Here is a 27,918-nt window from a genome sequence, read left to right on the forward strand (position 1 = left end):
GTGCCTGGCCAGGCCTGGCACCCAGCTCCCTTGGGTGGCAGAAGCCAGCAGCCCCATTTCTTTTCCAAGCTGGCCAGGTGGCCCTGAGCGAGCTCTCTTTGATGTGCCAATGTGAGCATGAGTGCGCCGAGTTCCTTTTTAAGATCACTGCCTTTTAATTAACCTGTGTGCTGGCAGCAGGGAGCTTCAGGCAGCTGCATGAGTAACATATAATAACGCCAGTTTCCTCTAGACATGCTCGGTGGAGGGCTTAGCAGCATAGCGAGGTGGTTAGTTTTCCAAGTGAACAGAAAGGCTGGGTTTCACTCATTCCCCCAACATCCATCTTCTCGAGCTCCTCCTTACAATGTGCTATGATCTGTTTGAGACTTTTGGCTGTAGCAGCGAGCAAAATGGCCCACCCTGCCCCCGGGGAGTTGTTGTGATTCTAGACCAAGGGTCAGAACACTGAGCTCTGGCCCCTTGCTTGCTTTGGTAGATAAAGTTTTATTGTTGGCACACAGCCTTATTCTCGTTACCTTTCCCCCTTTCCTTCTCTGCTTCCAGATCACACATGGATTACACCTGGGTTTCCCAAAATTGGCAATGCTGTCCCTTTGGAGGATGTGTGTGTGTGTGTGTGTGTGTGTATGTGTGAGAGAGAGAGAGAGAGAGAGAGAGAGAGAGAGAGAGAGAGAGAATAACAATCCAAGAAGGTGAGAGTACGTGCACTTGGGGAACTCTTTCCCATTTATTCTTAAAGATTTTCAGGAGTACACTGAGTGTTTTTTTGTTTTTCTGTTTTTCTGGAAAGGGCCTAGCAGGCCAAATAAATTCCGGAGCCTCTGATGGCGCCCGTGATAGCTTCTTTCTCTGTGAACTATTCTCCCTCTCAGCCAGACATGGAAGTTTCCCCAATCCCCTCACTCCTACTCTCTTTCTTGCTGGAAACCCTTCTGGTTCTTTCCCTGTGACCTTCTATATCATGTGCATATGGAATAAGTGTATTCAAACATTATGTAAATATATCGATGCATATTTATGTCTGTGGATATTTACACTTGTGGAGCTGAGCACTACCATATGCGGTGCTTGGCAGCCAGTTTTCCTCACAAATAGCATGTCTCGGAGTTTCACACATCTGCTCCTGAGAGCAGGAGTCTGAAGACCGCTTTTGGGGAAGGGGGCCATAGCTGGCCCTCCGTTTGCTTGTGTAAATAAAGCTTTATTGGGACATAGCCACGTCCACATTTGTGTCTTGCCTCGGTTGGCTTTTGTGGTTCAGTGGCAGAGCTGAGCAGTGTTGGCGCAGGGCGGCAGGGACAGCCAAGTCTAGAGCGTTGACTCTCTGGTTCGTTACAGAAAAAGTTGGTTGTCCCTGGAGGCCAGGGATGTGGCTGAGTGGTCGGGTACCTGCTCTTGTGCATAGGGCCATTGCGTTCCAGCCCTGGCTCAGTCAGAGTGGCCTGCGTGATCCCCAGCACTGTAGCACTGTCCTCCCATTGTTCATCGATTTGCTCAAGTGGGCCCAGTAACGTCTCCGTCATGAGACTTGTTGTTACTGTATTTGGCATATCGAATACGCCACAGGGCGCTTGCCAGGCTCTGCCGTGTGGGCAGGATACTCTCGGTAGCTTGCCGGGCTCTCCGAGAGGGGTGGAGGAATCGAACTCGGGTCGGCCTGGTCGGCCGCGTGCAAGGCAAACGCCCTGCCCGCTGTGCTGTTGCTCCAGCCCGCACTGCCTCTGAACGTTGCGCTCTGCCCCTAGTGTGCCCCCACGCTGGCGAGTGTTGCTGCCTTGATGAGGTGAGGGAAGGGAGAATAAAATGGACAGAGTCGGCTTAAAAGGAGCCTCAGCTTTTCCTCTTGGGCGTCGGGGTGGGGCGGCCAGGGCTGACGGGTCGCTGGGGTCATTCTAGCTGAGGCTGAGCTGCGCGGCGCGTGGCCCCACTCATGCTGACGCTTTTGCCCCCTCGAGAAACCGGGATATGAAATGGTATAAAGCGAGCAGCCTCCCGGCCTCTGGTCTCTGCCCTCCGCCCAAAGTCTCGGCGGGGTGAGTCTGAGGAGGGGGCCAGTGTGTGGGGGCTCCAACCCGGGCTTGCTGCAGTGAGGATGGATCTGCTTTGCAGGGCTGTTTGCCCGAAGTCCCCACGCCCCAGGCCCCGTCCTCACCCCCACCCCCCAGTCAGCGTTGTTCGGATCCTGAATCCTTCCCACATCCTGGTAGCTTGGTCGGTAACTGGTGGGGAGCGTCTGCCAGTGCGGGCTCACTCTGTTCCCCTCTGCCCGGGGAAAGGAGGCTTCTGGGGGATATTCCAGAGGTGGCAAGACACCCGCAGGCACCCTGATGGAAACCACCGGCTGGCTGCTGGCGTGTGGAGACTGTCTACTCCTGCTCCCCACCCAGGGTGGACAGTGACCAATTCAGCCGAGATGGTGCTGGGCTTGCTGGACAGTGCTCTTCCTTGCCTAAGTCTTTTGAACAAGTCCAGGTCTGCAGGGGGCTGCGGTGTGTCTCAGAACCCAGAGCCTCTGACATCAAACCGTGTCTCTGCCACGTATGTGCTGTGCGCCTTAGGCTTCGTTGGTGAACCTCTCCGAGCCAGTTCCTTGCTGGAGGAGGAGGACCCTCATTGTAAGCACCCAGTGCCTCCGAGACACTTAGCACATGGCCAGGCTCCAAGGGCAGCTGCCCAGTGAGAGCCGGGAGAGCTGGGGCAGGAAGGGATATCACTCAGACAGCCCTCCTTGGGAGAGCCTCAGGGCTCGAGGTGACCTGTGGAGTGGTAACCGAGTCCCCTGGTCCCCCTGCGGTCACCTGCGTGCCTCTGGGAACTTGGGGTGCTCACTGTGCACCCCCTCCCGCCAGACCTGCTGCCCGGTTTTCCATTCACCCTCAGCCGTTCCCCCCAGGTTTGCTTTCAGGGGTCTGATTTCAGGGTGATGTTTATGAGTCAAGGGACCCTGTGGCAGGGGAGGAAGCAGCACCCGCTGCTTCTCCGGGGGACCATCACTCATGGGGTTCGCAGGAGCCCCCGTGCGCCCCGGGAGACGGCACCAGCAGATCTCTGCGCCAATTTATCTGGGAAATTGTCTTTCCTTCGAGGGGTGGGGGGGGTGGGGAGAGGAGGCTGGCAGGAAAGCGTCCAGCCACGTCCCCACGAAGTCCCTGCCCTGAATCCGTCATCCTTTCCAATAACGAGGGCTGTCACCAGTCTGCTTCGGCCGGAAATGATGGCCTGTGCAAATATTTGGTCTCTCACTGATTTATGGGCTGGGGAACAGAAAAAATAAGATTAGTCACTAATCACAGGGATACAGGAAAATCATCAGCCTGGACTCCAGCGGGGTCAGATCCACGAGGCTGAGCCAAGGCCGGCAGCCCCGAGGACAGGGCCCAAGCAGGGCTGGGCGGTTCATGGTACCACCTGGGAGGGGCTGGCAGGGGCTTCAGGCAGAGGTGTTCAGGTGGGGTCCAGGTGGAAAGTGTCTGAGACCCACTTTTTTGCGCCATGCCTCTTCCCTGCTGCCCTGCCCTGAGATGGTCAGCCAGCCAGCCCAGGTCTGGACAGGCACCCCTTGGACAACGGGGCTGAAGGAAGACCGGTTGTGGTGGCTTTGCCATCTGTTAAGTTTGGGATCACCCCCAGCCTTCACTCTAGAAAGCACGCTGGAGGGTGAGAGAGAGAGAGAAAGAGAGAGAGAGAGAGCGCACATTGGGGTGAGGCGCCGGTTTGATCCCCAGTGCCACCTGGTCCCCTGAGCATTACCGAATTGGAGCACCGGGAATCCCCGGGATGGGCACACATCTTGTGTGGTTGGCCAAGAACTGCCAGGAGCGGCCTCCAGACTCCCCGAGAACCACTTGGGAAGTCCCCGAAGGCCCCCCTGCAAGGTTATGAACCCAGAGGGCATGGTGCCAAGCTTGCCCCCTCCTTACAGCACCGAGGCAGGTAGATCCCTTCCCCGCTCATCCGAGGTGTGGGGGGCCGTGGTGGGGAGGTGCGGGGGCGCTCAGTCTCCCCTGCATTGCTGAGTTGGCAGAACCTCTCAGTGTGCCAGTCCCGGGGGCTGGGTAGCCAAGAGCCACGGCCCCTGCGTCTGGAACCTTCAGCAGAGATTAGTTGGGGAGAGGGGTGAGAGATTCCCCAGTCTGCAGGAAAAGAGGGATTGTGCTTGGGGTGGGAAGTGGGGCTGTGGGTTATTCCCGCTGGCCTGCTTCCATTTCCCTATTTCCACAAAGTTGAGATCAGAGGGTCTCAAGCTTATGTGGAAAACTGCCCCTATTTTGAAGGAAAAAATAATCACTCAGTGCCTCCCCACTCTTGAAATCCGCCTGCTTGTATCAGACACCAGGACGTATTCCCCAGATGCACCCTAATCCACTCCCCAGCCCCCCACCCCACACGGTTCCGTGTCCCTCTAGAAACGACCAGATCTGCTGGGCCGGATCCTGCCCACTGCCTGTGGTGATAAATAAGGTTTTATTGGCACACAACCCCTGCCTGTGCATTCTTGTGGTATTCGGGATGGGTTTTGTGTGCAAAGGCAGAGATGAGAACTTGCACCGATGAGCATGTGACCTGCAAGGACACAGATGTCTGCAAGCTGGTCTTAGAGGGAACGTGGTTGTCCGTGGCTCAGTGGGTGGGTGTTAAGCTGTGTGTGTCACGCCCTGGGTTTGAGTGTGGATACCACCAAGAAAGTGAAAATAGCATCCACGGTTTATTTTAAAAAATAAAAGGCCATTTGCTGACCTCTGCACTCGGTTACCACTCTCTCCTGCCTTTGTCCCCTCTCGTGTCCACCCTGGGTCTGAAGTGGCATCTTGGTGGACAAGAGGACAGTGGTTATATGAGGAGTGATTTCACTCAATGAGGGTCTGGGAAAAGGCCTGTGTGATACTGAGATCTGATCTGTAACTGGGCAAAGTTTATACTGTATTTCTGTTCTTAAGATGTTTTTACTTGAACAGGAGGTTCACTCCATGGCTTGGAGGCCAGCCGCACAGCTAGGGGAAAAGGCAACTCAGATAGAGAAGGGAGCACCAAATAAAGGGTGTTGGGAGGATCCTCCCAGGATGGGAGAAGCATGCTGAAAGTAGACTATAGACTGAACATGACTGCCACTCAATGCCTCTTTTGCAAACCTCAGCACCCCAAAGGAGAAAGAGAACAAAAGGGAATGCCCTGCCACTGAGGCAGGGTGGGATGGAGGGGTGGGGGGTGGGAGGGATACTGGGACCCGTGGTGGTGGAAAATGGGCACTGGTGGAGGGATGGGTACTCGATCGTTGTATAACTGAAATCCAAGCACAAAAATTTGTGAGTCTACAACTGTACCTCCTGGTGTTTCATTAATAAAAATTTAAAAAAAAGAAAAAAGGAAAAAAAGATGGTTTTACTTGTTTTTTTTTAAGAAAAGAATTTAATATATATTTCAAAATTATGTATTTATCAAATATATATGGTATACAGACTTAAATATGTGTATGTATAATCTCTACAAACCTATTGAAAAAAACCCCACATTTTTATTTCTCTTAATCTGGAGTACCAGTTACAAGCTGACTGATCCCAGCCATTGGGGAAGTAAAACCTGTTTCAGATTTGATCTTTAATTTAAAATGTTTTGGACACATAATGAGACATCATCAAACTATTAAATAAACATTGACCACATTTTTCCATGTCTGTACCCCTGCTAGCTAGTTTTTTATTTTATTGGAATGAGATAAAGATGGAATTAGCATAAAATATCGTGTGCCCTTCAGAAGTAGTTTTATTACCGAAAGAAATCCCATCACTTAGGTTTCAAATGGCAAAGAAAACCATTAAAGTAACAGTGCCTGCTCCCAAAATTCACGTCCAGCCACCTCTGTGTTCTCCCTGGAGATGTCACAGTTGGTGGTTCGCAGTGTCGGAAGATTGGCATCTATGTGCCGCGTCCACCGGGAGATCTCCTGTCCCTATCCCCACTGCCCAGTCCCGCCATGGAGCCGCCCATTAGCCTAGGAGAGCTGTTACCCAGGGGCCTCCCGTGGCCCCTGCCCTGGATCCCGACCTTCACCAGGTGAGAGTGGGAGAGCTGGGGCAGGAAGGGACATTGCTCAGACAGGAGCCTCAGGGCCCGAGATTACCTGTGGAGTGACCACCGAGTCCCCTGGCCCCCGTGTGGTCATCTCATTGACTCGGTCTGCCAGAGCCAATGAGTGTCTCATGCGGGGTTTGAGCACCTGCTTCCAGTCCCTTGGGGTCTCTATCTAGGAGCAGACTGTTGCCTCTTGCTGTAACTGTCTGTTTAACTCGTCAGTAAACCACCACCCTGTTTTTCATAGGAACACTGCAACACCTTCGTCCTCTGTTGGAACGACTTTCTCATCCTCCTTCCACATCCCCTAACTCCATTCTGCAGCCCCCGTTCCACTGGGCAGGATGGTCTTGATTTGGGTTTGGAACAAAATAAGTTGCCTTCCGCTCTGCCCTAGTGGGCCCCATCTCCTCGCAGTGGCCCTGGGGTTCCGTGGTGCTCCTTCTGGAGGGCAACAGTCGCATCTCAGCTTGAATGCTGCTCCCCGTTGCGACCAAGCCCCAGGTTGGACGCTTCGTGCAATAGGTGCCCTTATTGTTCGAGCCCTATGTCTTTGTCCCCGACCAGCACCTGGTCCCGGGGCTGCTTCCAGGCCCACCTTTTGTGGCGGGTGTGAGCGTCGTTTTGTCCTGGTAATAGTCATGGGGCTAACTTTCGGAATGAAGATCTTTCAGAGACAAACGGGGTCATCCCATCCGCGTCTGCCTCTTGCCTCATTCACTTAAGAATCCGTTTGCATCCCCTCTTTCCCGATTCTTTGAACCATCTACAACATTCCCGAAAGTGGAATCGTACAGCTCTTCGGGATTAGTATTTGGACGGCTTCCAATTGGAAAAGTGGATTTGAGCAGTCAGCCAAGGGGGTGCGAATCAGAAGAAGGAGGCGGATCTAATGGCAGAAGAGAGCCCCTCCAGGCCCGCCTCCCTGCAGCAAACAGGGATTAGTTGGCTCTGTCGCATCTGGACGCACAGACGTGTTGCATCAGTGGCTCCGTCCACGTTGGGGAGCTGTGAGCCGTCTGTGGCTTTGGGACATCTAAATGGTGTCTCTTGCCACCGATGAGCAGAATTGATCATTTTAATCTCATGGAAATTAAGTTCCATTCCCGCAGTCGCACGCTGGGGCTTCTGTAGAGGACAGTGCGGATTATCTCAAAGGTCTTTCCACTTAGTACTTCAGGAGAGTGCCAGCCGGGCCCTGGGCAGCTGTGGCCCATCCAGCTGGGCTGTGGGAGGGGAGGGGTTTGGAAGGCAGAGTGTTCATTGTTTACCCTCAGACTGGGCCTGCAGAGCACGAATGTGCTGGCCGGCTCTGGGTTGCCCCTTCTGGAGGCTTCAGGATCGGAACGTGGGGCTGTTGGTGAGTGTTTCCACGGCCTGAGCTCACGTTCTTTTTTTTTTTTTTTTTTTTTTTTTTTTTTGCTTTTTTGGGTCACACCCGGCGATGCACAGGGGTTGCTCCTGGCTCTGCAATCAGGAGTTACTCCTGGCGGTGCTCATGGGACCATATGGGATGCTGGGAATCGAACCCGGGTCGGCCACGTGCAAGGCAAACGCCCTACCCGCTGTGCTATCTCTCCAGCCCCTGAGCTCACATTCTTGATATTCATGGACACGCTAGCATGACTCGGGACTTCCTGACATCGAGCACTATGCTACTTTGGGGAGGACCACATTCTTTTTAAGTTTGTTCGTTGCTTCCAGTCCTGTGGGGTCTCTCTAGGAGCAGACGGTTGGCTCTTACTGTAATTGTCGGTTTAACTTGTCAATAAATCACTACCCTGTTCTTCATAGAGGCTGTATGGACCACTTTTTTGGGGGGGAGCACGCCTGGTGGTGCTCAGGGCTTACTCCTGGCTCTGCACTCAGGGATCACTCCTGGCAGGCTCAAGGAGCATCTGGGGTGTCAGGGATTAAAACCTGGGTGAGATGCATGCAAGGCAAGTACCCCACCCGCTATACTGTCTCCCCCGTATGTGGCACTTTATATGTTTTTTGGGAGAGGGCACACCTGGCAATGTTCAGATTACTCCTGGCTCTGCATCATGGATCATTCCTGGCAGTGCTTAGGGGACCATAAGGGACGCTGGGGATTGAACCCAGGTCGGCTGCATGCCAGGCAAGCACCTTACCCGCTGTGCTATCTCTCTGGCCCCTGTATATACTGTTTTATATTCCCAACAGCATCTCTTGAGGGCTCCAGTTCCTCCACGTCCTCCCCAGAACTTAGTGTGTTCTTACTTATCGTCTAAGATATTCAGCCCCTGGGGTGAAGTGGAATCCCGTTGTGTTGAGAAGCTCATTTGATGAATAACTTTGGAATCTTTTTGTGGGTAGACTGGACAGTTGGGGGTCTTTGGAGAAATGTCAGTTCAAGACCTTTGGCCACATTTTTTTTTAATTAAAAAAATTTAGGAGCAGGGCTGGAGCACAGCGTGTAGGATGTTTGCCTTGCATGCGGCCAACCTGGGTTCAATTCCCAGCATCCCATATGGTTACCCGAGCACAGCCAGGAGTAATTCCTGAGTGCGGAGCCAGGAATAATGCCTATGCATCGCCAGGTATGACCCAAAAATAAAAAATAGTTTAGGAGTATTTTCATTTAGAAATATGATATGCACATTTATTAGATCTCAGTAATTTGCTGGAGCGGGCCCAGTAACTTCTTCATCGTGAGACTTATTGTTACTGTGTTTGGCATGTTGAATACATCACGGGTAGCTTGCCAGGCTTTGCCGTGAGGGTGAGATACTCTTGATAGCTTGCCGGGCTCTCCAAGAGGGGCGGAGGAATTGAATTTGGGTTGTCGGTCACATGGGCCGTGTGCAAGGCAAACCCTCCCCGTTGTGCTATTGCTCAATAATTACCAAAAAAAAAAAATAGCCTAAACAAAAGCTTTCATCCTGCCTAAAGAAATTCCATCCTCACTCACCAGAGCCCCAAACTGAATTCCATTTTTTCGCCACTAATGTTTTTTAATTGAGGTAATATGATTACAGTAGTTTCCATCTTGATGTTTTTGCTGCATACAGTTACGTCCCCTTTAGTCCCATCAAGGTGTCGGAGACCCTCATCCACTACCTTTAGATCACTTCTAACTCATCTGTTTTCCCCACAAACACCTGTTATTTCCCACATGCCTGTTTTGCCCCTTATTTCAGCAGCCAAGGCTCTGCTAACTACGAAAACGCTGTTAATGTTAATATGGCCTTTGGCCACGTTTGAAATTGGATTGCTGGTTTCTTTTTACCAGCATTATGGGGGGAGGGAGTGTTTACAAGGCATGAAACATTTCATTCAGTGGCAGATGAAATTTGTTCTTGTTCATGTATGGGAGGGTACATGTTAGTACATTAGTGTACCCAAGTGTCAGCCACGATGGAGGCGATTTCCAGCCTCTAGGAGGTTTCTTGGCCTTCTTGGGTTTCTTTCAAGGCAACCACTTGATTTCAAAGACTCACTCTCTGGCTCTGCCCATTCTTAAGCCTCGTGTAGGTGGAGCCATCAGGGAATTGCGCTGTGCCTGCCCTCCTGTGCCTGGCTGCTTTTGCCCAACGCAATGCCCTGGACATTCAGTTTGCTGTGGTGGGGGCGCCATTCCCTTCTTTTCCGGAGGGGGACACGTTGCCGATTATCTGTGTGAGTCTAACTCGACTGATCCATCCTATGACTGGTGTGCGCTGGACTGGGTCCAGCATTTGACCACCTGAGTTAGCGTTGTCGTCATCCTTCTAGCAAGTATCATTGTGGACACGGACGGTGGTTTGGCCCCCGCCCGGGGTGGGACGGCTGGACGGGGAGCGCATTTCGCTTTCGTCTGCTTGGCCAGGCCGTGCTTCAGAAGTGACCTCAGCTCGAGGAGGATTCTACGTGCTCCAGGTCCTTGCCAACGTTTGATGTTGCCGAGCAGTTTGTAGCCACCGTGCAGATGGACTCTGGACTTGAGTGCCCTTGATATTTACTCAACTGACAGCTCTCCCTCCTCTTCAGTTTTTTCCCTTGTCTCCTTTTTCCTCAGTGGATTTTACATGAAGCCATTTATCAGGGAAAAGTGTGAAATGATAGACATTTTTTTCCTTTTTTAAAAAATTTCTTTTTTTCCCCTTTCCTCCACCTCCTCCTCCACCTCCTCCTCCTTTTTTTCCTTTTTAAAAAAATTTCTCCTTTTCCTCTCCTCCTCCTCCTGCTCTTCCTCCTCCTCCTCCTCGTCCTCCTCCTCCTCCTCCTCCTCCTCTTCCTCCTCCTCCTCCTCCTCCACCTCTTCCTCCTCCTTCTTTTATACAGTTACAGACTTACAAACTTTCATCATTATGTTTCAGTCATACAATGCTTGAGTGCCCACCCCTCCACCAGTGCCCGTTCTCTACCCCCAATGTTCCCAGTGTCCCTCCCGCCACCCCCCACCCCGCCTCTGTGGCAGGCACCTTCCCTCTCACTCTCTATTTCCTTTTGAAAATGATAGACTTGATATGAAAGTTTACTTTGTTGCGTTTAAATGTTAAAATACAAAAGAAAAAAAACACCACCTGGGGGCCAGAGAGCTAGTACAGTGGGTAGGGCATTCGCCTTGCATGCAGTGGACCAGGTTTGATACCCCGAATCCCACATGATCCCCTGAGCCTGACAGAAATGACCCCTGAGCACAGACCAAGAGTAAGCCCTGGGCACCACCAGGTGTAGCCCCCAAACAACAACAATGACAAAACCAGCACCCCCCCAAACTCATCTATTCTATTAGATTATTCATAACAATCAACACAGAATAAATTATATATATGTATATATATATATATATATCCTGCTTTGGGACAGGCTTTGGGTGTTGGGGTAGAAAAAGGCAAAATATGTTGGTGGGACGGTATAATGGTGGTGGCACTGGTGTTGGAATATTGAGTATAATTAATTATTGTGAACAACTTTCACTTGATATCCCGTTACTCATCGATTTGCTCGAGGGGGCGCCAGTAACGTCTCCATTCATCCCTGTTGTGTGCTAGCGTGGCCCAATGGCATCTGCTCGTTCTCAAACACGAAGAGCCTCAAACCGATCATTCAGGGTCTTGACGAAGAAGTCTGACCATCTCCTAGGTGGGCGACCACACAATCTTTTGACGTCCTGTGGAATCCAGTCGGTAACGGCTCTAGTCCAGCGGTCGTCTCTAAATCTCATTACGTGTCCAGCCCATCTGATTTTCGATGCCTTGGCAAACGAGACAGCGTCCCTGATTCTTGATCGTCGATGGAGGTCAGAACTCCAGATTCTTTCTCTCATTTGAGTGAAACGTGATACTCCGAGCATAGATCTTTCGATTCCTCTTTGGGAGACCCGAATTGCGTTCTCATCCTGTTTTCTTAGGGCCCAGGTGTCTGAGGTGTACGTTAATGCAGGAAGAACAGTGAAATCGAAGAGATGTGCTCAGAGCTGGAGGTTCTTCGTCCTCTTAGCTATTTCTTTGACACTTTTGAAGGCATCCCAAGCCGCTGTCTTACTCCTGCAGAACTCAGGTGCCAGGTCATTTGTCATGTTGATTTCTCGACCTAGGTACACATAACTGTTGCATTCGGAGATGGTCATTCCGTTGGAGCAAATGCAACGTCAGGAACAAGACTGTTTCTCGTGAACATTGTCTTTGTGAGATTCAGCTGTAATCTGACCTTTCCACACTCACGGTCGAAGTCGGTCAGCATTTGTGCCACTTGGCTGAATTTATAACGTTTATAAAGTGAACAACTTTATAAAAATAAAATTAAAAAAATTTCAAAACCCACAGGTATAAATCCAAAATACAGATAAAACCTTTATTTCTTGAAGAGAGAAACAGAGATCTAACTCTTCATGTGGAGACCTCGCACACCAGTCCCATGGGGGAAGTGCAGTGAGCACTGTCTGACTCTGCCCTGTCAACTCTAACCAAGGTCTTGCTGGACTCCTGCCCGGCCCTCAGTGGGGCATGTGTGAGCCAGAGACCAGGGTGTAGACTGAGGCTGGGGAGTGGAGCATTTCTCAGTAAACCTCCCCTCGGCGTGAAACTCAGTAGCTCTCTGCCTTTTCAGACACCCCCTTGCCCAGGGTCTCTCAGGAGTGTGAGAGCAGAGAGTAAGGGGCTGGTCATGCTTTCAGCAGGCCGTTTCTCCATCCCCAGCCCTGACCGTGGTCCCCTGAGCACCTCTGGGAGCGATCCCTGAGTGCAGAGCCAAGAGGAAGCCCCGAGCATGGCCGGGCATGGCCCCCAACCCGAAATGAGATGAAATAAAATTTGGTGGACTGGGGGGATGGTACAAGAACCACCCTGGTTCAAATCCCAGCACCACACATGGTCCCTTGAGCACCTCCAAGGGGTAGTCTTGAGCACAGAACGAGGAATAGCCCCCACTGCTGGGTGCAGCCCAAACAACGACCTACCACCAAATGATGATGATGATGATGATGTGGTGGTGTTCTTCTTGGGTTTTCAAGGGGTCTCCAGATCGAGCAATCACTGAATCAGGTGACTGCCAAGGAATACAAGACTGGTTGGAGGGACGGGGCCATTTGCACAGGTCTGAGTAAGCCCCGTGGCAGCTCTGGCGTCTAGGAAACGGCCGCTGGCTCAGTGCCTTGTACACAAGGAGGTGTCCGTGCTCCAGCACCTCTTCCAGCCCTGCCATTTCCTCTCTGTCCACCAGGTCAGATGCTGCGAAGTCCACTAAGGAGGTGCTCAGGTTCGGCCAGGTGAGAGCTTTCAGATTCCAGGGACACGGCCCCGCACTCCAAGGAGCCGGGACTAGACAGATCCCGTGAACCCGTGGCCCTGTTGAACTCAAAGCTCGATCCGAAGCTGATGCCTCTTGGAAGGGGAAGATGGGTGGGGTGGGGGGACCAGAGGCGGGAGGGGAAGACTGCCGAAGGGTTCTGATCCAGAACCTTCTGTGCGCAGTTTCTGCCAGGCCTAGCAGAGGTGCCGAGAAACTGGCAAAAGGACGACCCTGAGGGGCTCCATCGAACTGAGACTCGCTGCCAAACCAGCTCTCAGTCGGGGCTGGGGGCTACTGTTGATGTGACCCCCGTGCCTGGGAGCCCCGACTTGTCCTGCTGACGGTCCTGTCTGAGCCCACCAGCCCTGGCCCCTCTCTCCTGGAAGCTCGCGCCCCTGCGGTTGGCAGAAGTGGCCCCCTTTCCAGAGAAGATGTTAATAGGTTCCCAGTATCTTGTACAGGTCACGGGGAGGATGTTCTTCTTAATTGCATCTGCAGGATTTACTGAGAAATAGCCACTGAATCTGGGCACTCGGTCACTGGCAGCAGACACGGCTATTTCTGTTTGCTTTTCTCCTGGTGATTGAGGGCTCCAGGGTGGGGGACCCCCACCTGCCTGGGAAGATGGGAAAGTGGCTCATTGTTCCCCCCAGGGGACTGGGGGAGCGAATGCTGGTCAAGTAATTTTGATTGTAATAAACAATGAAAATGAATAGATTTGATCATTTTATTTTAAAAATAATGAAATCAAATTACTATTAAGCTAATCATTCACCTGCCCAATTTCTTCTCTTTTTTTGGTTTTGGGGCCATGCCCAGTAGTGCTTAGGGATGATTCTTGACTCCATGCTTTGGGATCACTCCTGGTGGGCTCAGAGGGACCTTATGGGGTACTGGGGATTCGAATCTGGGACAGCCACATGCAAGGCAAGTGCCCTGTCTGCTCTACTATTCCGTCATCAACCCAACAGTTTTTTCTTACTGTCATCTTAAATATTTAAATATATATTTTATAAATATGTCACGGTCCGCCCGTTGTTCATCGATTTGCTTGAGCGGTCCCAGTAACGTCTCCATCATAAGACTTCTTGTTACTGTGTTTGGCATATCGAATATGTCACGGGTAGCTTGCCAGGCTCTGCCGTGCGGGCGAGATACTCTCGGTAGCTTGCCAGGCTCTCCGAGAGGGGCGGAGGAATCGAACTCGGGTCGGCCAACATGGCCACTTGTAAGGCAAACGTCCTACTGCTGTGCTATCGCTCCAGCTTCTCAGCCTTTTGGCTAAGATCAAGTGTAGTATAAAGGTAAAGGTAAAGGCCCTCCCGTTGATCATCGATTTGCTCGAGCGGGCCCAGTAACGTCTCCATTGGAGACTTTGTTGTTACTGTGTCTGGCATATCCAATACTCTCGGTAGCTTGCCGGGCTCTCCGAGAGGGGCGGAGGAATCGAACTCGGGTCAGCCATGTTGGTCGCTTGTAAGGCGAATGCCCTACCCGCTGTGCTATCGCTCCAGCCAAGTGTAGTATAAATATGTATTTACCTATTTAATTTATATACATTTATATGTATTTGTATGTAAATATGATGCATGTTTATTGAATCATCATGAGATACACAGTTACAAAGTTGTACCTGATTGGGTTTCAGCCGTACAATGTTCTATTACCTGTCCCTCTACCACTGTACGTTTCCCACCTGAATGTCCTGAATGTCCCAATTTCCCTCCTGCCCTCCTCCCGCCAGCCTCATTCTATGGAAAACACTTTTCCTCTCTCTCTCTCTCTCTCTCTCTCTCTCTCTCTCTCTCTCTCTCTCTCTTCCCTTACCCTTTGGGCATTATGGTTTGCAGTACAGACACTGACAGGTTCTAGGTTTCCCCAACCCTTTCTTTTCCTCCTGCTTTCTCTCCTGCTTCCTTCCACCCCACAGAGTTCTCTCCCTGTAATTCTTCGGGGTCCAACTGGCTCCCAACGCCTCTGTGTCCTCCCGTGGAAATGGATGACTGTTACGACAGTCCCGTGATACGACATAGGTGCCACAGGGCCCAGCAGCTGTCTCTCCATCCGTCCACCCTTCACCGTCCACCTACCCATCTGCCCGTCCTTTCTCATAGCCTTCGGTCTCTTTCTTCATTCCTCCCCGTTCTCATTCCTTTATTCTGTCTCTCTGTCTCCCATTCTTCCATCCTCTCCCGCTTCTGCTGGCCTCCCCCCTCCCTTCCTATTCACCTGTCCACCCTCCCTGTCCTTTCATTTCATCCTTTTCCCCACCCGCCCATCCCTTGGTTACCAGCGGGTCAACTGGACTCGCATTTTGTGCCAGGCCCTGCATCAGCAGTGTATTGTAAGATTGTGGAGATTGAGTGCTCGCGGGTACTATGCTGCTGTTTCCACGGGGGACGTGGAGGCCTTGGGAGGCAGTTGGACCCCAAAGCCTATGAGTTGAGCTCCTGAGTTCCTCTGCCTTGGGGTAGCCGTTTCTTTCTAGCCATTTGCCGCTCGCTTGTGTGGAAGTGGAGTGTCCATGGGCCACTGGCCAGAAGCCGGTGACCTTCCAGCTGCTGGTGTGTGTGGGGGGGGCGGGGGGGGGGGGAGCTGGGATGGTTTGCAAGGAAGCCTCACTGTGGCCACAAGAGGGCACCCAGCTCCCTGGCAGCCCAGCAGGGGTCGGGGGGTGGGGGGCACAGGTAGGGAAGAGAGTGGGGAGGTACCTTTTGGACAGTTTCAGGAAGTCTGTGAATAGGTGTGACCTGCGTCATCCAGCCTGCCAGGTGCCTTGGTGTGCCCTGCCTGGGAGACTGGCGGGTGCTTCAGAGAGAGAACAGTGGAAGCCCCAAGGTCCCCCCCCCCCACACACACACAAGGCAACAGCTCTGGTCAAAGGAGCAGGGGTAGGAATCCCGAGTCTGGAGTATGGCGGTCTCGCCTCCTGGTTGGTCAAGTGAAAACAGAGAGCCCCCCCCCCACCACCACCCGTGTTCCTGTTTGAAATCCCCATCCCGCCCCATCAAAGCAGTAGCCAGAGGCCTTCCTCTCGCCCTCTTATCCCTCTCCCAGTTGGAAAAATCCTGCTGGAAAATGAATGATTTCACCTTCCTCCCGACCCGTTTACCAGTAAGTTTTTTTTTTTTTTACTCTGATGAGCTGATTTATTTTCGATATGTGAAAGTTCTTTTATTTTATTTTTTAGGCTTAGAACTTTATTCCCTCACGTTTAATTTTCTCTTGCTATATATTTTTTAAAATTTTTATTAGTGAAACACCATGAGGTACAGTTGTAGACTAACACATTTTTGTGCTTGGGTTTCAGTTATACAATGATCGAATACCCATCCCTCCACCAGTGCCCATTTTCCACCACCACGGGTCCCAGTATCCCTCCCACCCCATATCCCCCCCATCCCACCCCGCCTCTGTGGCAGGGCATTCCCTTTTGTTCTCTCTCTCCTTTTGGGTGCTGTCGTTTAACCAGTAAGTTTTACCCCACCTGGGCTTCATCCCTCCCATCACTAACCTACAAATGAGCCTTGAAGCCCCTGGTGTTTCTTTTTTTCAGGGGGCTGAACTCGCTGCCTTGCGCTTGCCCCAGCGTAAGCCCCGGCTCATCTACTGCCCCTGTTTGGAGTCTTTGTTTCGGGGCTGTCCCGAACCCTCCCGGCAACGTGCACACACCTTCTGACACAGTTTTGCCACCGTGAGCAAACGCGCCCAGGAAGGAGCGAGGGGTGGGCTGGGTTCACTGCACCCTTCTTTCTGCTCTTGCGTGGGGTCAGAGCTGACCATGGAACCAGGCTGCCTACCAGGGTGTCTTGTCCTGGCCTCCAGGCCTCTCTCCTCTGCAGTCCCCCACCCCGACCATTTCCAGACGCTGTAAGGACTTGGCTGGAGGCACAGGGTGTCCTTGTTTGTTCTGGCACCGTGAAGAAGACAAACAGCTGTTTGCACTTCGGGTTCTTTGCTCTGAAGGCGCTCTCAGATGGGGTCCCCGAGACTAGTTCTGAGGTGCCCCCAAGGGATTGTCTGCGACCCCCTCCACAGTCCTCCAAGAGGCAGCACTGCCCTCTGGGGAGGGGCGCAGAGGTTCACGGAGTTGGAGTTGGCCGAGAATGGTCGTTCTGGTAGTCGGGCCCTGAGGGTCTAGACCCAGGATTGTGTCCCCACCTGGGAGCTGCTGGACCTGCCCCCAGCCGCTACCCCAGCAATGTGAGGGCAGGGGTGAAGGGTGGGAGCACCCAGACCCACTTCCTGGCATCCCCACGAGCCCCTTCCTTCTGTGCTCTCAGCCCCAGTGCCCAGGTCGGCCCTTGGTCGTCTAGAAAGTTCTTGTTCCTTCTCCAGAAATGAGCATCCTGGCCGGAGAGAGCGCACAGTGGTTGAGGCGCTTTCCTGGCATGTGGTGACCCAGATTTGAGCCTCAGGAGTTTACATGATCCCCCGAGCACTGCCCGGAGTGATCCCTAAGTGCAGGGCCAGGAGTGATCCCTGAGCACCGCCGGGTATGGCACCGGAACCAAAACCAAACAGCTACAAAGGGCTGGAGCGATAGCACAGCAGGTAGGGCGTTTGCCTTGCAAGTGGCCAACATGGCCGCCCCGAGTTCGATTCCTCCACCCCTCTCGGAGAGCCCGGCAAGCTACCGAGAGTATTCAATATGCCAAACACAGTAACAACAAAGTCTCCAATGGAGACGTTACTGGGCCCGCTCGAGCAAATCGATGATCAATGGGAGGGCCTTTACAAAGAAACGTGCATCTTGTTTTAGTGCGAGGATGAAGGGGAGAAAATCTGGGAGCAAGACGCCCCCAGAGTGGGTGCTGCCTGCGGGCGGGGGGCCCTGGGGTTCACTGCCTTTGTCCAGCGAAAGTTGGGGATCAGTACCCCGGGGACTCAGGGTGTGCCGGAGATTTGGAGCCTGGAGCTCACCCCAATCTCAGCTTTCTTGACCTCCTCTGTGGCGGGGAATAATCATGCATCGATTTGCTTGTGCCCACGTTATGATCTACATTTGATGGGGTGCAGGCGACCCCCTTTGCCAAGCCCCTCTCTCTCTACCTCCCTCTCAGAGCCAGGAGGCCGTGGGCTCTGGGTATCTCAGGGGCCTCCCCTTCCTGTAGGCAGGATCACTCCCTCCTGCCTGGGAGGAGGGATCGGCATATCCAGGAAGGCTTCCTGGAAGAGAGGTGGACTAGGGCCTGGTCAATAAAGACAGAGCTGAACTAATCAAAAGAGGGGTGTGGGGGGGGGGCAGGGTCGGGGCCGGCTGGAGCAGAGGTCAGGAGGTTAGGGGGCGGGCAAGAGCAGAGCTGGCAGGGGGGGAGCTCAGAGGGCGGGCCGGGGCCGGGGGCGGCGCTGGTCCGGGTCGGGTAGGAGCTGGAGTCCCGTCCGGACACGCGCCCTGACCCTCTGTCTCCCCCAGGGCCAAGAAGAAGAGCAAGCCCCTGAACCTGAACATCCACAGCAGCGTCGTCGGCAGCTGCGAGAACATCCCGGCACAGCGCTCCCCGCTGCTCTGCGAGCGCTCCCTGCGCTCCTTCTTCGTGGGCCACGCGCCCTTCCTGCCCGCCACGCCGCCCGTGCACGCGGACGCCAGCTTCTCGGGCAGTAAGTCCCGCCGTCTGGCACCTGCCAACTGCACCCCGCCCCCACCCGCGTACCAACACCCCCCTCCCCCCCCTTTCTTCTCGGGTTTGTATCCGTGCCGGGAAACAGTTGTGTGAGATAGTTACGAAGCTTCCCTGTGCGAGTTTCAGTCATACCTGATCCAACACCCACCCCTCCACCAGTGCACATTCTCCACCCCCAGGGTCCCCAATGTACCCCGCCATCCATCCCACCTCTCCCCTGTCTCCGTGGCAGGTAATGTTCCCCCATACGCTGTCTCTAATTTGGGGGCCTTTATGGTCTGCAAATCAGATACTGAGAGGCCATCACGTTGGGTCCTTTATCTGCTTTCAGCACACAGCTTCCATCCTGAACTGTCCCTCCAGCCCTCACTGACTCAGTGATCCCTTCTCTGTCCCAGCTGCCTTCTCCCCCAGCTCATGAGGCAGGCTGCCAACCATGGAGCGATCTTCCTGGCCCTTGTCTCTGCTGTCCTTGGGTATCAGTCTCCTATTATGTTATTCTATATTCCACAAATGAATACAGTCCTTCTGTGTCTGTCCCTCTCTTTCTGACTCATTTCACTTAGCATGATGCTCTCCATGTCGATCCACTTATAAGCAAATTTATGACTTCATCTTTCCTAACAGCTGCGTAGTATTCCATTGTGTAGACATACCAAAGTTTCTTTAACCAGCCACCTGTTCTCGGGCACTGGGGTTGTTTCCAGATTCTGGCTATTGTGAACAGTGTTGCAATGAACATACAGGAGCAGATGTCATTTCTACTGTGTATTTTTGCACCCACAGGATAATATTCCCAGAAGTGGTATTGCGGGATCAGATGGAAGCTCAATTTCTAGATTTTTGAGGAATGCCCGTTATTGTTTTCCATAAAGGCTGGACCAGTCGGCCTTCCCACCAGCAGTGAAAGAGGGTCCCTTTTCTACGGGGCCCTTCTGCCCCTGCTCCTCTGTCCAGTGGCCCAGTCTGGGCTCTGCTTCTCTCTCTGCCCCTCCGCCCCACTAGTGTCCATCCCTCCTGGCCACCAGGGAGACTAGGGAGCAGGCCTCGGGGGTTTTGTCTAAGCTCTGGTCGCTATGTCTTAGAGATGTATCAAGGTTCCAAATGGGCTGGCCTCAGGGGAGGCTGGTTTATCATCTGCTCTCGGCACGAAGTGGTTGTTATTCTGAGTGGAAACAGAATTTTCTAGTGGTCCAAGGTTGAGGTCTGAAGTCTTTCTATCTTCTCTGTCTTGGAGGCCTGTTTTGTTGACATGGCACAGATGTGGCCAGAGGTGGGGATAGGGAGGGTGCTGAGAAATGGCCCGATGAAGCCCAGCCCACACAGGAGCATGGTGGGCTGGCGGGGAGGGGTCACTGGCCCGGCCACAGCCGTGGGCTCTCCTGAGAAGCGTCTACCGAGAACGAATGCCCAGCTTCTCTGCCCACGCATGACTCCATGACGTCCTTGGCAACAGTCTATCATCTTTCAGCGTCATTGTCCCCATCATACAGATGAGCAAACTGAGGACCAGGGCCCTCAAGGAGCTTCCCAGACTGATACAGCTATTGGGGTCTCAGGCCAGAACTGGAATCCAGCAATTTCCCAGCTCCAGGTAGTCACACAGGACCATCTTGCTCAATTGGCTGAGCAGAGGTTCATCAAGAAGGTTTTCTTGGGGGTATGGTGCCACCAGCAGGTCAGTCTGTACCTGTGAGGCGAGTGCATCAGCAGCCTGATGACACCGTCAGACTTCCAGATACCCCCAAATTGCTGCTGTGCCTTTGGCCAGACCCAAAAAACTTGGGGCAAAATTTACCAAGAAAGTAAACAGCCAAAAGTTAGGTATGTGGGAGACACACTCACAAACCACCCCAGGCTCAGCTATATAATTGGAGGCATGGCCTCTCTGGTCCCTGATTGAACTGCTTAATGGCCATGATCCCAGAGACTCAGAAACGAATCTCCAAACCCAATGGCTTTTGGCAGAAATGCATCCAGTCCCTGCAGTAGGCTACCGGTCCTGGGCCACTCCAGGTGGGAATAGGTTTCATGCCTTGGCCTGTTCCCCTGGGTGGCTCAGTGACCGCCATCCTCCAGAGGCCACTGGACAGTCAGATTTGGGCCTGCAGTGATGAGACATGCAGGGCCTCACCAGATGGGGGTGGAACTGGCCCTTTCCTCCCCATCCCAATGAGACCCCAAGTCGCTGCCTACAAACGGCCTCTCTGGCTCCTGATCAAGTTGCTTAATGGCCATGATCCCAGAGACTCAGAAACAAATCTCGAAACCGAGCGGCTTTTGGCAGAAATGCATCTGGACCTCATACAAGGTGGCCGCTGCCTCAGAGCTTATTGGAAAGCCAGGTATCAGCTGGTGGTGATGGGGCAACTGCAGTCTCATGGGAAGGGGGACGGTACCGGCTCGTCCTTCATGCCCTACCGAGGTCACGGGTTGCCCCCCACAGGTGGCTCTCCAGCACAGTCATAACACCAGACGCACAGAAACCAATCTCGTAATTATCTGGCTCTTGGCGATAGCGGCCACGCGACATTATATGATTCTCATAACCAGCTATAGAAAACAAAGTATTTCACAATGCCTTTTCAGCAATTCTGATTGTTGGAGGGGGGGAATTCTAAACAATAATGGTACATCTTTTGTCAAAACAATGAATGTAATCAATGTAGAGAAGAGTTAAGTGGAAATCATCTGCCTCACAGGCATTGGGAGGGGTGGGAGGGGGCGTATACTGGGGTTCTTGGTGGTGAAAAAATGAGTACCAGTGAAGGGAAAGGTGTTTAATCATTGTATGACCGAGACTTAAACCTGAAAGCTTTGTAACTTTTCCCACAGTGATTGAATAAATAAATATAAGAAGAAAAAAATAAACAAAATTATGGAAAAAAAGTAAGGTGGAGTTCATGCCCAATTCAATCAGTTACTCAGTGGCTGAATAAATAGCAGTACTCGTACATGAAAAAAAAAAAGAAGGCTTTCCCTCTTGGTGGAATTCAGGAAGGTTTCCCTGGAGATGGGGCTTAGGAAGCTTTTCCTGGAGATGGGGTTCAGGAAGCCTTTCCCTGTAGATAGGGGTTCAGGAAGCCTGTCTCTGCAGGTGGGTGTCTGTTCTTTTCCTTGACCCGAGGGCGGCGGACCCCTGAGTGTTGGGAGTGACCTGTGCCTCTGGGGCTGGGCAGTGACCACAAAGCCCCGTGCCTCTAGGCTGCACAGCCTGGCCCGGGCCTGGCTTCTGGTGTGACTGGGCCAGAAGGGGCCCTGCACGGTCCCTGCCCGGGTGCCTGTGTTCACCGCAGGGCTCCATGGTAGGTTCGGAGTCGAAAGAGAACCAGGTGAGCCTCAGTGAGGAGATGACCCAGGTGCCCAGTGGGCTCTGGACCCAAATCAAGGCAGTCGGCAGAGCCCACGAGACAAGCACCAGCACCCAAAGGCAGATCCGTCAGTGAGTCTGGGATAATCTCTGTCCGAGAACAGAAGTGCCTGGTGCCCGTGGGGTGGCAGGAATGGGCTGACCTGGGCAGATGGGCAAGAGGCAGGAATCCCCGTCCCTGATGAGCATGTGCCTAGTGAAGAACCTCTCCAAGTCTCAGTTTCCCAATCCGTAAAGGGGGCATCGCCTTGCGGGTATGAAAATCAGAGGAAGTTCCTGTAGGTGGCATCTGCCCAGGGTCCCTGGCACACAGTCGATGGGTTGTGAAGAGTGGCTTTCAGCTGGTCACTCTTAGAGCCTTTTTTCTTAAAAATATTGTTTGACTTCTAGTAACATCTGTAGCTCTGGCTTCGTGGGCCAGTTGATACCTTTCTGTGTACGCCCCATCCCTCCCCCAGGTGCTAAGAGGGCTTCACACTGACCTGGGCACTGTGGTGGTCGGTCACCTACAGCTGCTATCTGTCCTGGGCAGTGCCATCCACGAACCCATGTCAGTGTGGCCATCCCGGAGTGGGGGGCGTCGTCCACTGCTCCGCTTGCTCCCATGCCGGGCAGCCTGGCCAGAGGAGACATGTTCCCAACTGGCTGGACAAGCCACACAGCTGCATGCTTAAGCCCCTGCGCCCCAGCCAGAGTTTGGAGAGATTTCATGGCAGGGTCCGGCTCTCCCACCCCCGGGTCTTGGTGTGAGAGCAAAGCTGACACTCGTGGCCAGTGGCCCAGAGCCCAGAGAGAGGGATTTCATCCCTTAATTAAATGGGGCTGCAGGCAGAGAAAAGCCCTCAAAGTCCAGTTAACCCTTTGGACCAGCCTGGTTGTTCCCTGTAGGGCAAGACACGGAACTTTGATCCTGCAGATGGGAAGTGGGTCACCTGGGAGTTCGAATGGGAGATCAAGTGTCCAATGTTTGCTGGCACCTGGGGGCCCCGGAAGTCGGTAGGCTGGGGACACTGTTGCATGAAGTGATATATTAGTCACTTGGAGGTGCAGAGACAAGACACGGGAGAGGAATTAGAGAGCACAGAGGGCCACACCTCCCTTAGGCTCGAGGCGAAGGGCTACCCTCAGCGGTTTCTTTTTATTCTACTTTTTATCAGTTACATCCTAACGACTTCATCACAGAGAAAGACTCACTAAAGAGAGTACGAACAGTTATAGGATGAGCATTCGTCAAAGGAACATCAGGGTATACGTGGTCTTGTCAAAGCTACGTCGCCATGATTAAAACGTCAGAGGAAGACACGGACTGGACACGTAGGCTCTCGAGATTATGTCCCCCGTGTTCTTGTGGTCAGTCACACATAGGGCAGCGGGAAGGCTCATACTGATACTTGAAGGTCGATCCAGATGACGGATGTAAGAGAGGGGGAGACTGCTGCCTTGTACTGCCCAGAGAGTGCGTGGCCAAGCGGGCGTTTGCGAGCGTGCTGTGCTCCTCCAGATCATCCACCTCCCAAGCTTAGTTGCCCACTTAGCGAGAAGTGGGGCCTCGGTTCTGCCTCCTGCTAGCAGGGCAGCGTCCAGAGGCCCGTCCTGATGTCCTGGCTTAGCACCAACAGGACGCAGTCTCTCTGGGAGCCTGGCTGCTGTCCCCCCTAGCCAGGGGGAGCTCTGTGACTGCCCCCATAGCTGTGGCACCATATCCCCCTCCCCAGACAAAGCAGCAGAGGTGGGAGCCATGCAGGATGCTGCCGCACGTGCAGTTCCCAGCCGCCCTGGGTCCTGCTGCTTCTCCCAGGCGTCCCTCTTCCATAGCTCTTGCCCCATTTTCTTGTTGGTGCTTAGTGGCTCCATAAAGGCCCGCCTTCCACCCTCCAGGCTGATTCTGTGGACATATTTGTCACCATCTGGTTGATGGATGACAAGCAGAGAGAGTTGAGGGACTTCAGGGTTGGTTTCTGGCTCCCAGAGGCAGCTGGGGGTCACATTGTTGGGGGTGGTGGCTGTCCAAGGGGACCTTCTTAGGCCCTGGGGCTCCTGCTGGAGCTGTATCAGCAGCCGAGTCTGTGGACCTGTCTCCTGCCCTAGATGGATCCAGTCCTTCATCCGGATGATCTGGGGGCACCAGACCCCGAGTCACTGCTATGGGGAGGGAGGGAGCAGATTAGAGGGGAACTGCACCCTCCTGTGAAGTAGCCCTGGAAGGGTTAGACAGGCACTCGGCCGGGTGATTCCGTAACGGGGTTTAACAAGCTGGAGGCCGAGCTTCATTCGCCCCTACAGAAACGAAGCAGGAGCGCGTGTCTGCACCCAAGGGTGCTGCCCGAACATCCTTGTATTGATGCTTTTGCGGCCACACCTGTTGGTGCTGATGGGCTTTCTCCGGGCTCTGTGCTCCTGGCGGGGGGGGAGGGGGGGTGCTTGGGGATCTCACTGCATCTCCCACACACAGTCTGTGCTCTGCCCCGCGCGTTTCCTCCCTGCCCTGAGCCCAGACTCTGGATTCAGCCTGGGAGAGATGCTGAGAAGACAGAGCAGGTCCTGACCTCATGGCCGCAGCTCCAAGGAGGCAGGGGGCGGGGGGGGGGGGTGGCACCGCAGAGATTTCCCTGAGAACGGGCAGGTGGCCATGCCAACTTTGCTTTGGGGCTTGATACAGGCAGTGCCCAGGGCTTGGTGCTGGTGGGGTTTTGCTTTGTATTAGAAACTCGATTTCTTGCTACTGGTCAGACAGGAGTTGGTGCAGGGGCTTTGCAGACATTAAAATGTGCAGACCTGGGCCCGGGGCTCGAGCCCAGAGGTGGAGCCCATCCATGCTTGACATGCACGAGGTCCCGAGTACAATCCCTGGTGCTCCATAGAGTCATCCTCCCACCCCCCGCCCTTTAGCTCTCTGGGAGGAACCCTGATGTCCCCTGAGTTTCATAGCTTTATGTGTGATCTGCCAGGAGAGGCCCTTATGACATGAACACAGGGACCAGGAGACAAAGATGACACAGATAGGATCGTGGAGGAAAAGATTCTTCTTTCAGCCCCCATTTATTTTGCTTTGTTGTTTTTAGGCCACACCCAGCAATGCTCAGGGGTTCCTCCTGGCTCTGCACTCAGGGATTACTCTTGATGGTGCTTGGGGAAACCGTATGGGGTGCTGGGGATTGAATCTGGGTTGGCCGTGTTCAAGGCAAGCTCCCTCCCCCCTGGACTCTCTCTCCATTTCTCAGTTCTACCTCCTTCATTGAGGGAGGGTGGTAGGTTGGGCTACACCCCCACCGTGCCCACAAGCTCTTGCTGGTTCTGTGCTCAGGGGTGATTGCTGGTGATGTTCGGGATACTCTCTGCGGTGCCAGGGATTTTCAGAGGGGGTCCACCATGCGCAAGGGAAACGCTTTGTCCCCTGTGCTGTCTCATTGGTCCCCGTTTCTACCTCTTGGTGATTTTCCTACTTTACCTATCCCTGCCAAAGAAGGATATTGATAATAGCACAGCGGGTAGGGCGTTCGCCTTACACGCGGCCAACATGGCTGACCCGAGTTCGATTCCTCCGCCCCTCTCGGAGAGCCCGGCAAGCTACCGAGAGTATTCGATATGCCAGACACAGTAACAACAAAGTCTCCAATGGAGACGTTACTGGGCCCGCTCGAGCAAATCGACGATCAACGGGAGGGCCTTTATTTATTATTTTTATACCTATCCCTGAGTCTGGTTCATGCCAGTCACTTCCATGGTTGAACCGGAGTTTTCCCAGAGTGTCTCAAAGGGGACCCCAGACCAGTGGCCGCAGCATCCCCTGATCACGTGTCAGAAAAGCAGAGTTGAACTTGCCCCACAGACCTGCTCCACTGCCGAGAGGGTCCAGCCACCTGCTGAGCTTCCAAGCCCTCTGATGATGCCGCACACCGATGCCAGAGAACCAGCTGGTCGTAGGATGCGTCAGGGGTAGCTTTTCCTTTTCAGACAATTTCCGACTCAGAGAAGAGCAACAAGAACCGTGCAAAGGAGACTTGAGTCTTTTGCCTTTACCCAGATTCATCACTTTGTAATAATTGCTGCATTTCCTTCTGCTCTATCCCCCTGCCCTCCCCCTCCCCTCTCTCTCTTTCTCTCTCCCCTCCTGCTCTCTCTCTCTCTCACTCTCATTATTTGTGCGCACCGTTTGAGACTAGATTGCTTATTGCTTACATAACCACACAGAGTCACCAGATTCCTTAAAGTTGATATTGAATCAAGACTCACATCTCAACCATTCTCCAGGTTTAGCGATTGTCTCAGCAGTGCCCTTTACAGCAATTTTTGTCCCCCCCCCCCACACACACCCTTTCTTTTCCGGTACAAAATCCATTTAGAGGTCAATGCGTAACAGCTCCTGAGCTCTGGCTGTGACAGAGGCCCCATGCACAGACACCGGCATGGGGGGGCCCTGCATTTCTTACTGGCAGCCCCCAGCTGTGTGGATTCCACAGGACTCACTCACTTTGTTCCGCTTGTTTGGGGGCCACGCCCGGCGATGCTCAGGGGTTCCTCCTGGCTCTGCACTCAGGAATTACTCTCGGTGGTGCTCGGGGGACCATGTGGGATGCCATAAGTGCCTTGGGGTCTTCGGAGGGCCTCCTCTCTTTGTCGAAAACTCCATGATGCAGGAGTCTGAGGGCCACGGGCGCAGCCCTGTCCCCATGGACTGTCCTGATGAGAGGAATCATCACCCACCTCCACCCACCCCATGATGCCCTCCCCTAGCGCAGGCCCCCAAATAGAAGGCCCAGGAGGATGTTCCCAGGCCACACCCCTCTCAGAGGTGCCAACGTGCTGAGATGCGCTGGCCGCTATGGTTCTAAATGCTTGTCCAGGCTCTCAGGGGCACGTTGCCACAGCCCGGTCTGGGGAGGTATGCTCGGCCTGGGGGTGGGCGTGAGGGTGCCGGGTGGAGGCAGGTCTCACCACCAGGTGTGTGTCCCCGGCCGGGAGTGTCACACCCCATAACCGTACACCAGGTGAACCAACGAAGCCTTGGTACTTCCTGCTTGGGGTACAGTGGAGACTCTGTCCTGTGCACTGAGCACCTCTGGCGTCATCGGGGATGAAGGGCATCGGGGAAGACCAAGGTGGTGGGACAGGAAGCTGCTCAGCAGTAGCTTCAGGGAAAGGGACCCAGATCTTTCCAGCAGCGGATTCCAGATCATTCCAGAGAATGTCAATTTTTCTCGACATTTTCTTTCCCAGAGAAACCAGGTTTTTGTGAACCAACCCACAATGTTTAAGAGGGCGACAATGTTTTCCATGCAAAATACAAGTGACATCTGTCTGGGGGCCACCGACCTGTGACTGGCCCGGCCCCCGGTGGCAGGTTCTTGGCTGGTTCTGGGAGCTGAAGCCTTTCCAGGAGGACGGTCAGCCCGCACGCCAGACTCTGCCCGTCCACTCTGCCCCTCGCTGCTACTCCTTGGTACCTCACATGGTTCCAATCTCCTCCCGGCCCACTGGACCCCTTGCTACCCCTTTATTCCCACCTCTCTAGTTGGTCTCGGAGCCACACCCAGCAGGGTTCAGGAGCTACTCCTGACTCTGTGCGCGGGGGAACCGTGCGGTGCCGGGGCTTGAACCCAGGCCTCCTGCCTGCGAAGCCTGCCCTGGCTAGCCCCTGTTGCTCCTGGTCCAGCAGCGGGCCACCCCGAGCTTGGCCTGGCTTCCCCCACCATGGCCAGGCCTGGTGGTGCTTTCCCAGCCCAGCCCCTTTCTGGGGGTCCCGACCCCCCCCAGCTTCTGGGAGGAGTCCAACAACCTGTGTTTTAGCTCGGACCACGTCCTTCCTGGCAGAGGATGCCGGTGCCAATCGTCTCCCCAGGCCCCTGTGAGAGCAATTCTCCCCTCCGCTGAAAGCCAGGCCCCGCCAGTGGGCAGCCATGGGTGGCCGCTGGCACTCGAGTCCACCTCCCCACCTCGCTGCTCTTCCCTGCCCTCCCCGGCTCCCATCTGTGCTCGTGCCCGTCTAACCCCGGCATCTCCCATATGCCTCCTCTCTGCCGGGGCCGCCCCTGCCCGCCGTCTCTGTCTCCCCTCTCTCCTCTCTGTCCCTGTGTCCCTCCCGGTCCTGCTTTCTCTCTCTCCCCGCTCCCTCCTGAC

General features: G+C 53.8%; 1 protein-coding gene across 1 annotated transcript in view; it reads left to right on the forward strand.

Moving 5' to 3' along the window:
* The window catches only part of KSR2 (kinase suppressor of ras 2), a 334,988-nt gene that overhangs the window by 182,206 nt on the left and 124,864 nt on the right, over positions 1 to 27,918 (forward strand). Inside the window, exon 5 of the mRNA XM_056131018.1 lies at positions 18,224 to 18,408. Coding sequence (XP_055986993.1) covers positions 18,224 to 18,408 — 185 coding nt within the window. The remainder of the gene's footprint in view (positions 1 to 18,223; positions 18,409 to 27,918) is intronic.

This window comes from Sorex fumeus, unplaced genomic scaffold, assembly GCF_029834395.1.
Source record: "Sorex fumeus unplaced genomic scaffold, SorFum_2.1 ptg000083l, whole genome shotgun sequence".
NCBI classification, from domain to species: domain Eukaryota; kingdom Metazoa; phylum Chordata; class Mammalia; order Eulipotyphla; family Soricidae; genus Sorex; species Sorex fumeus.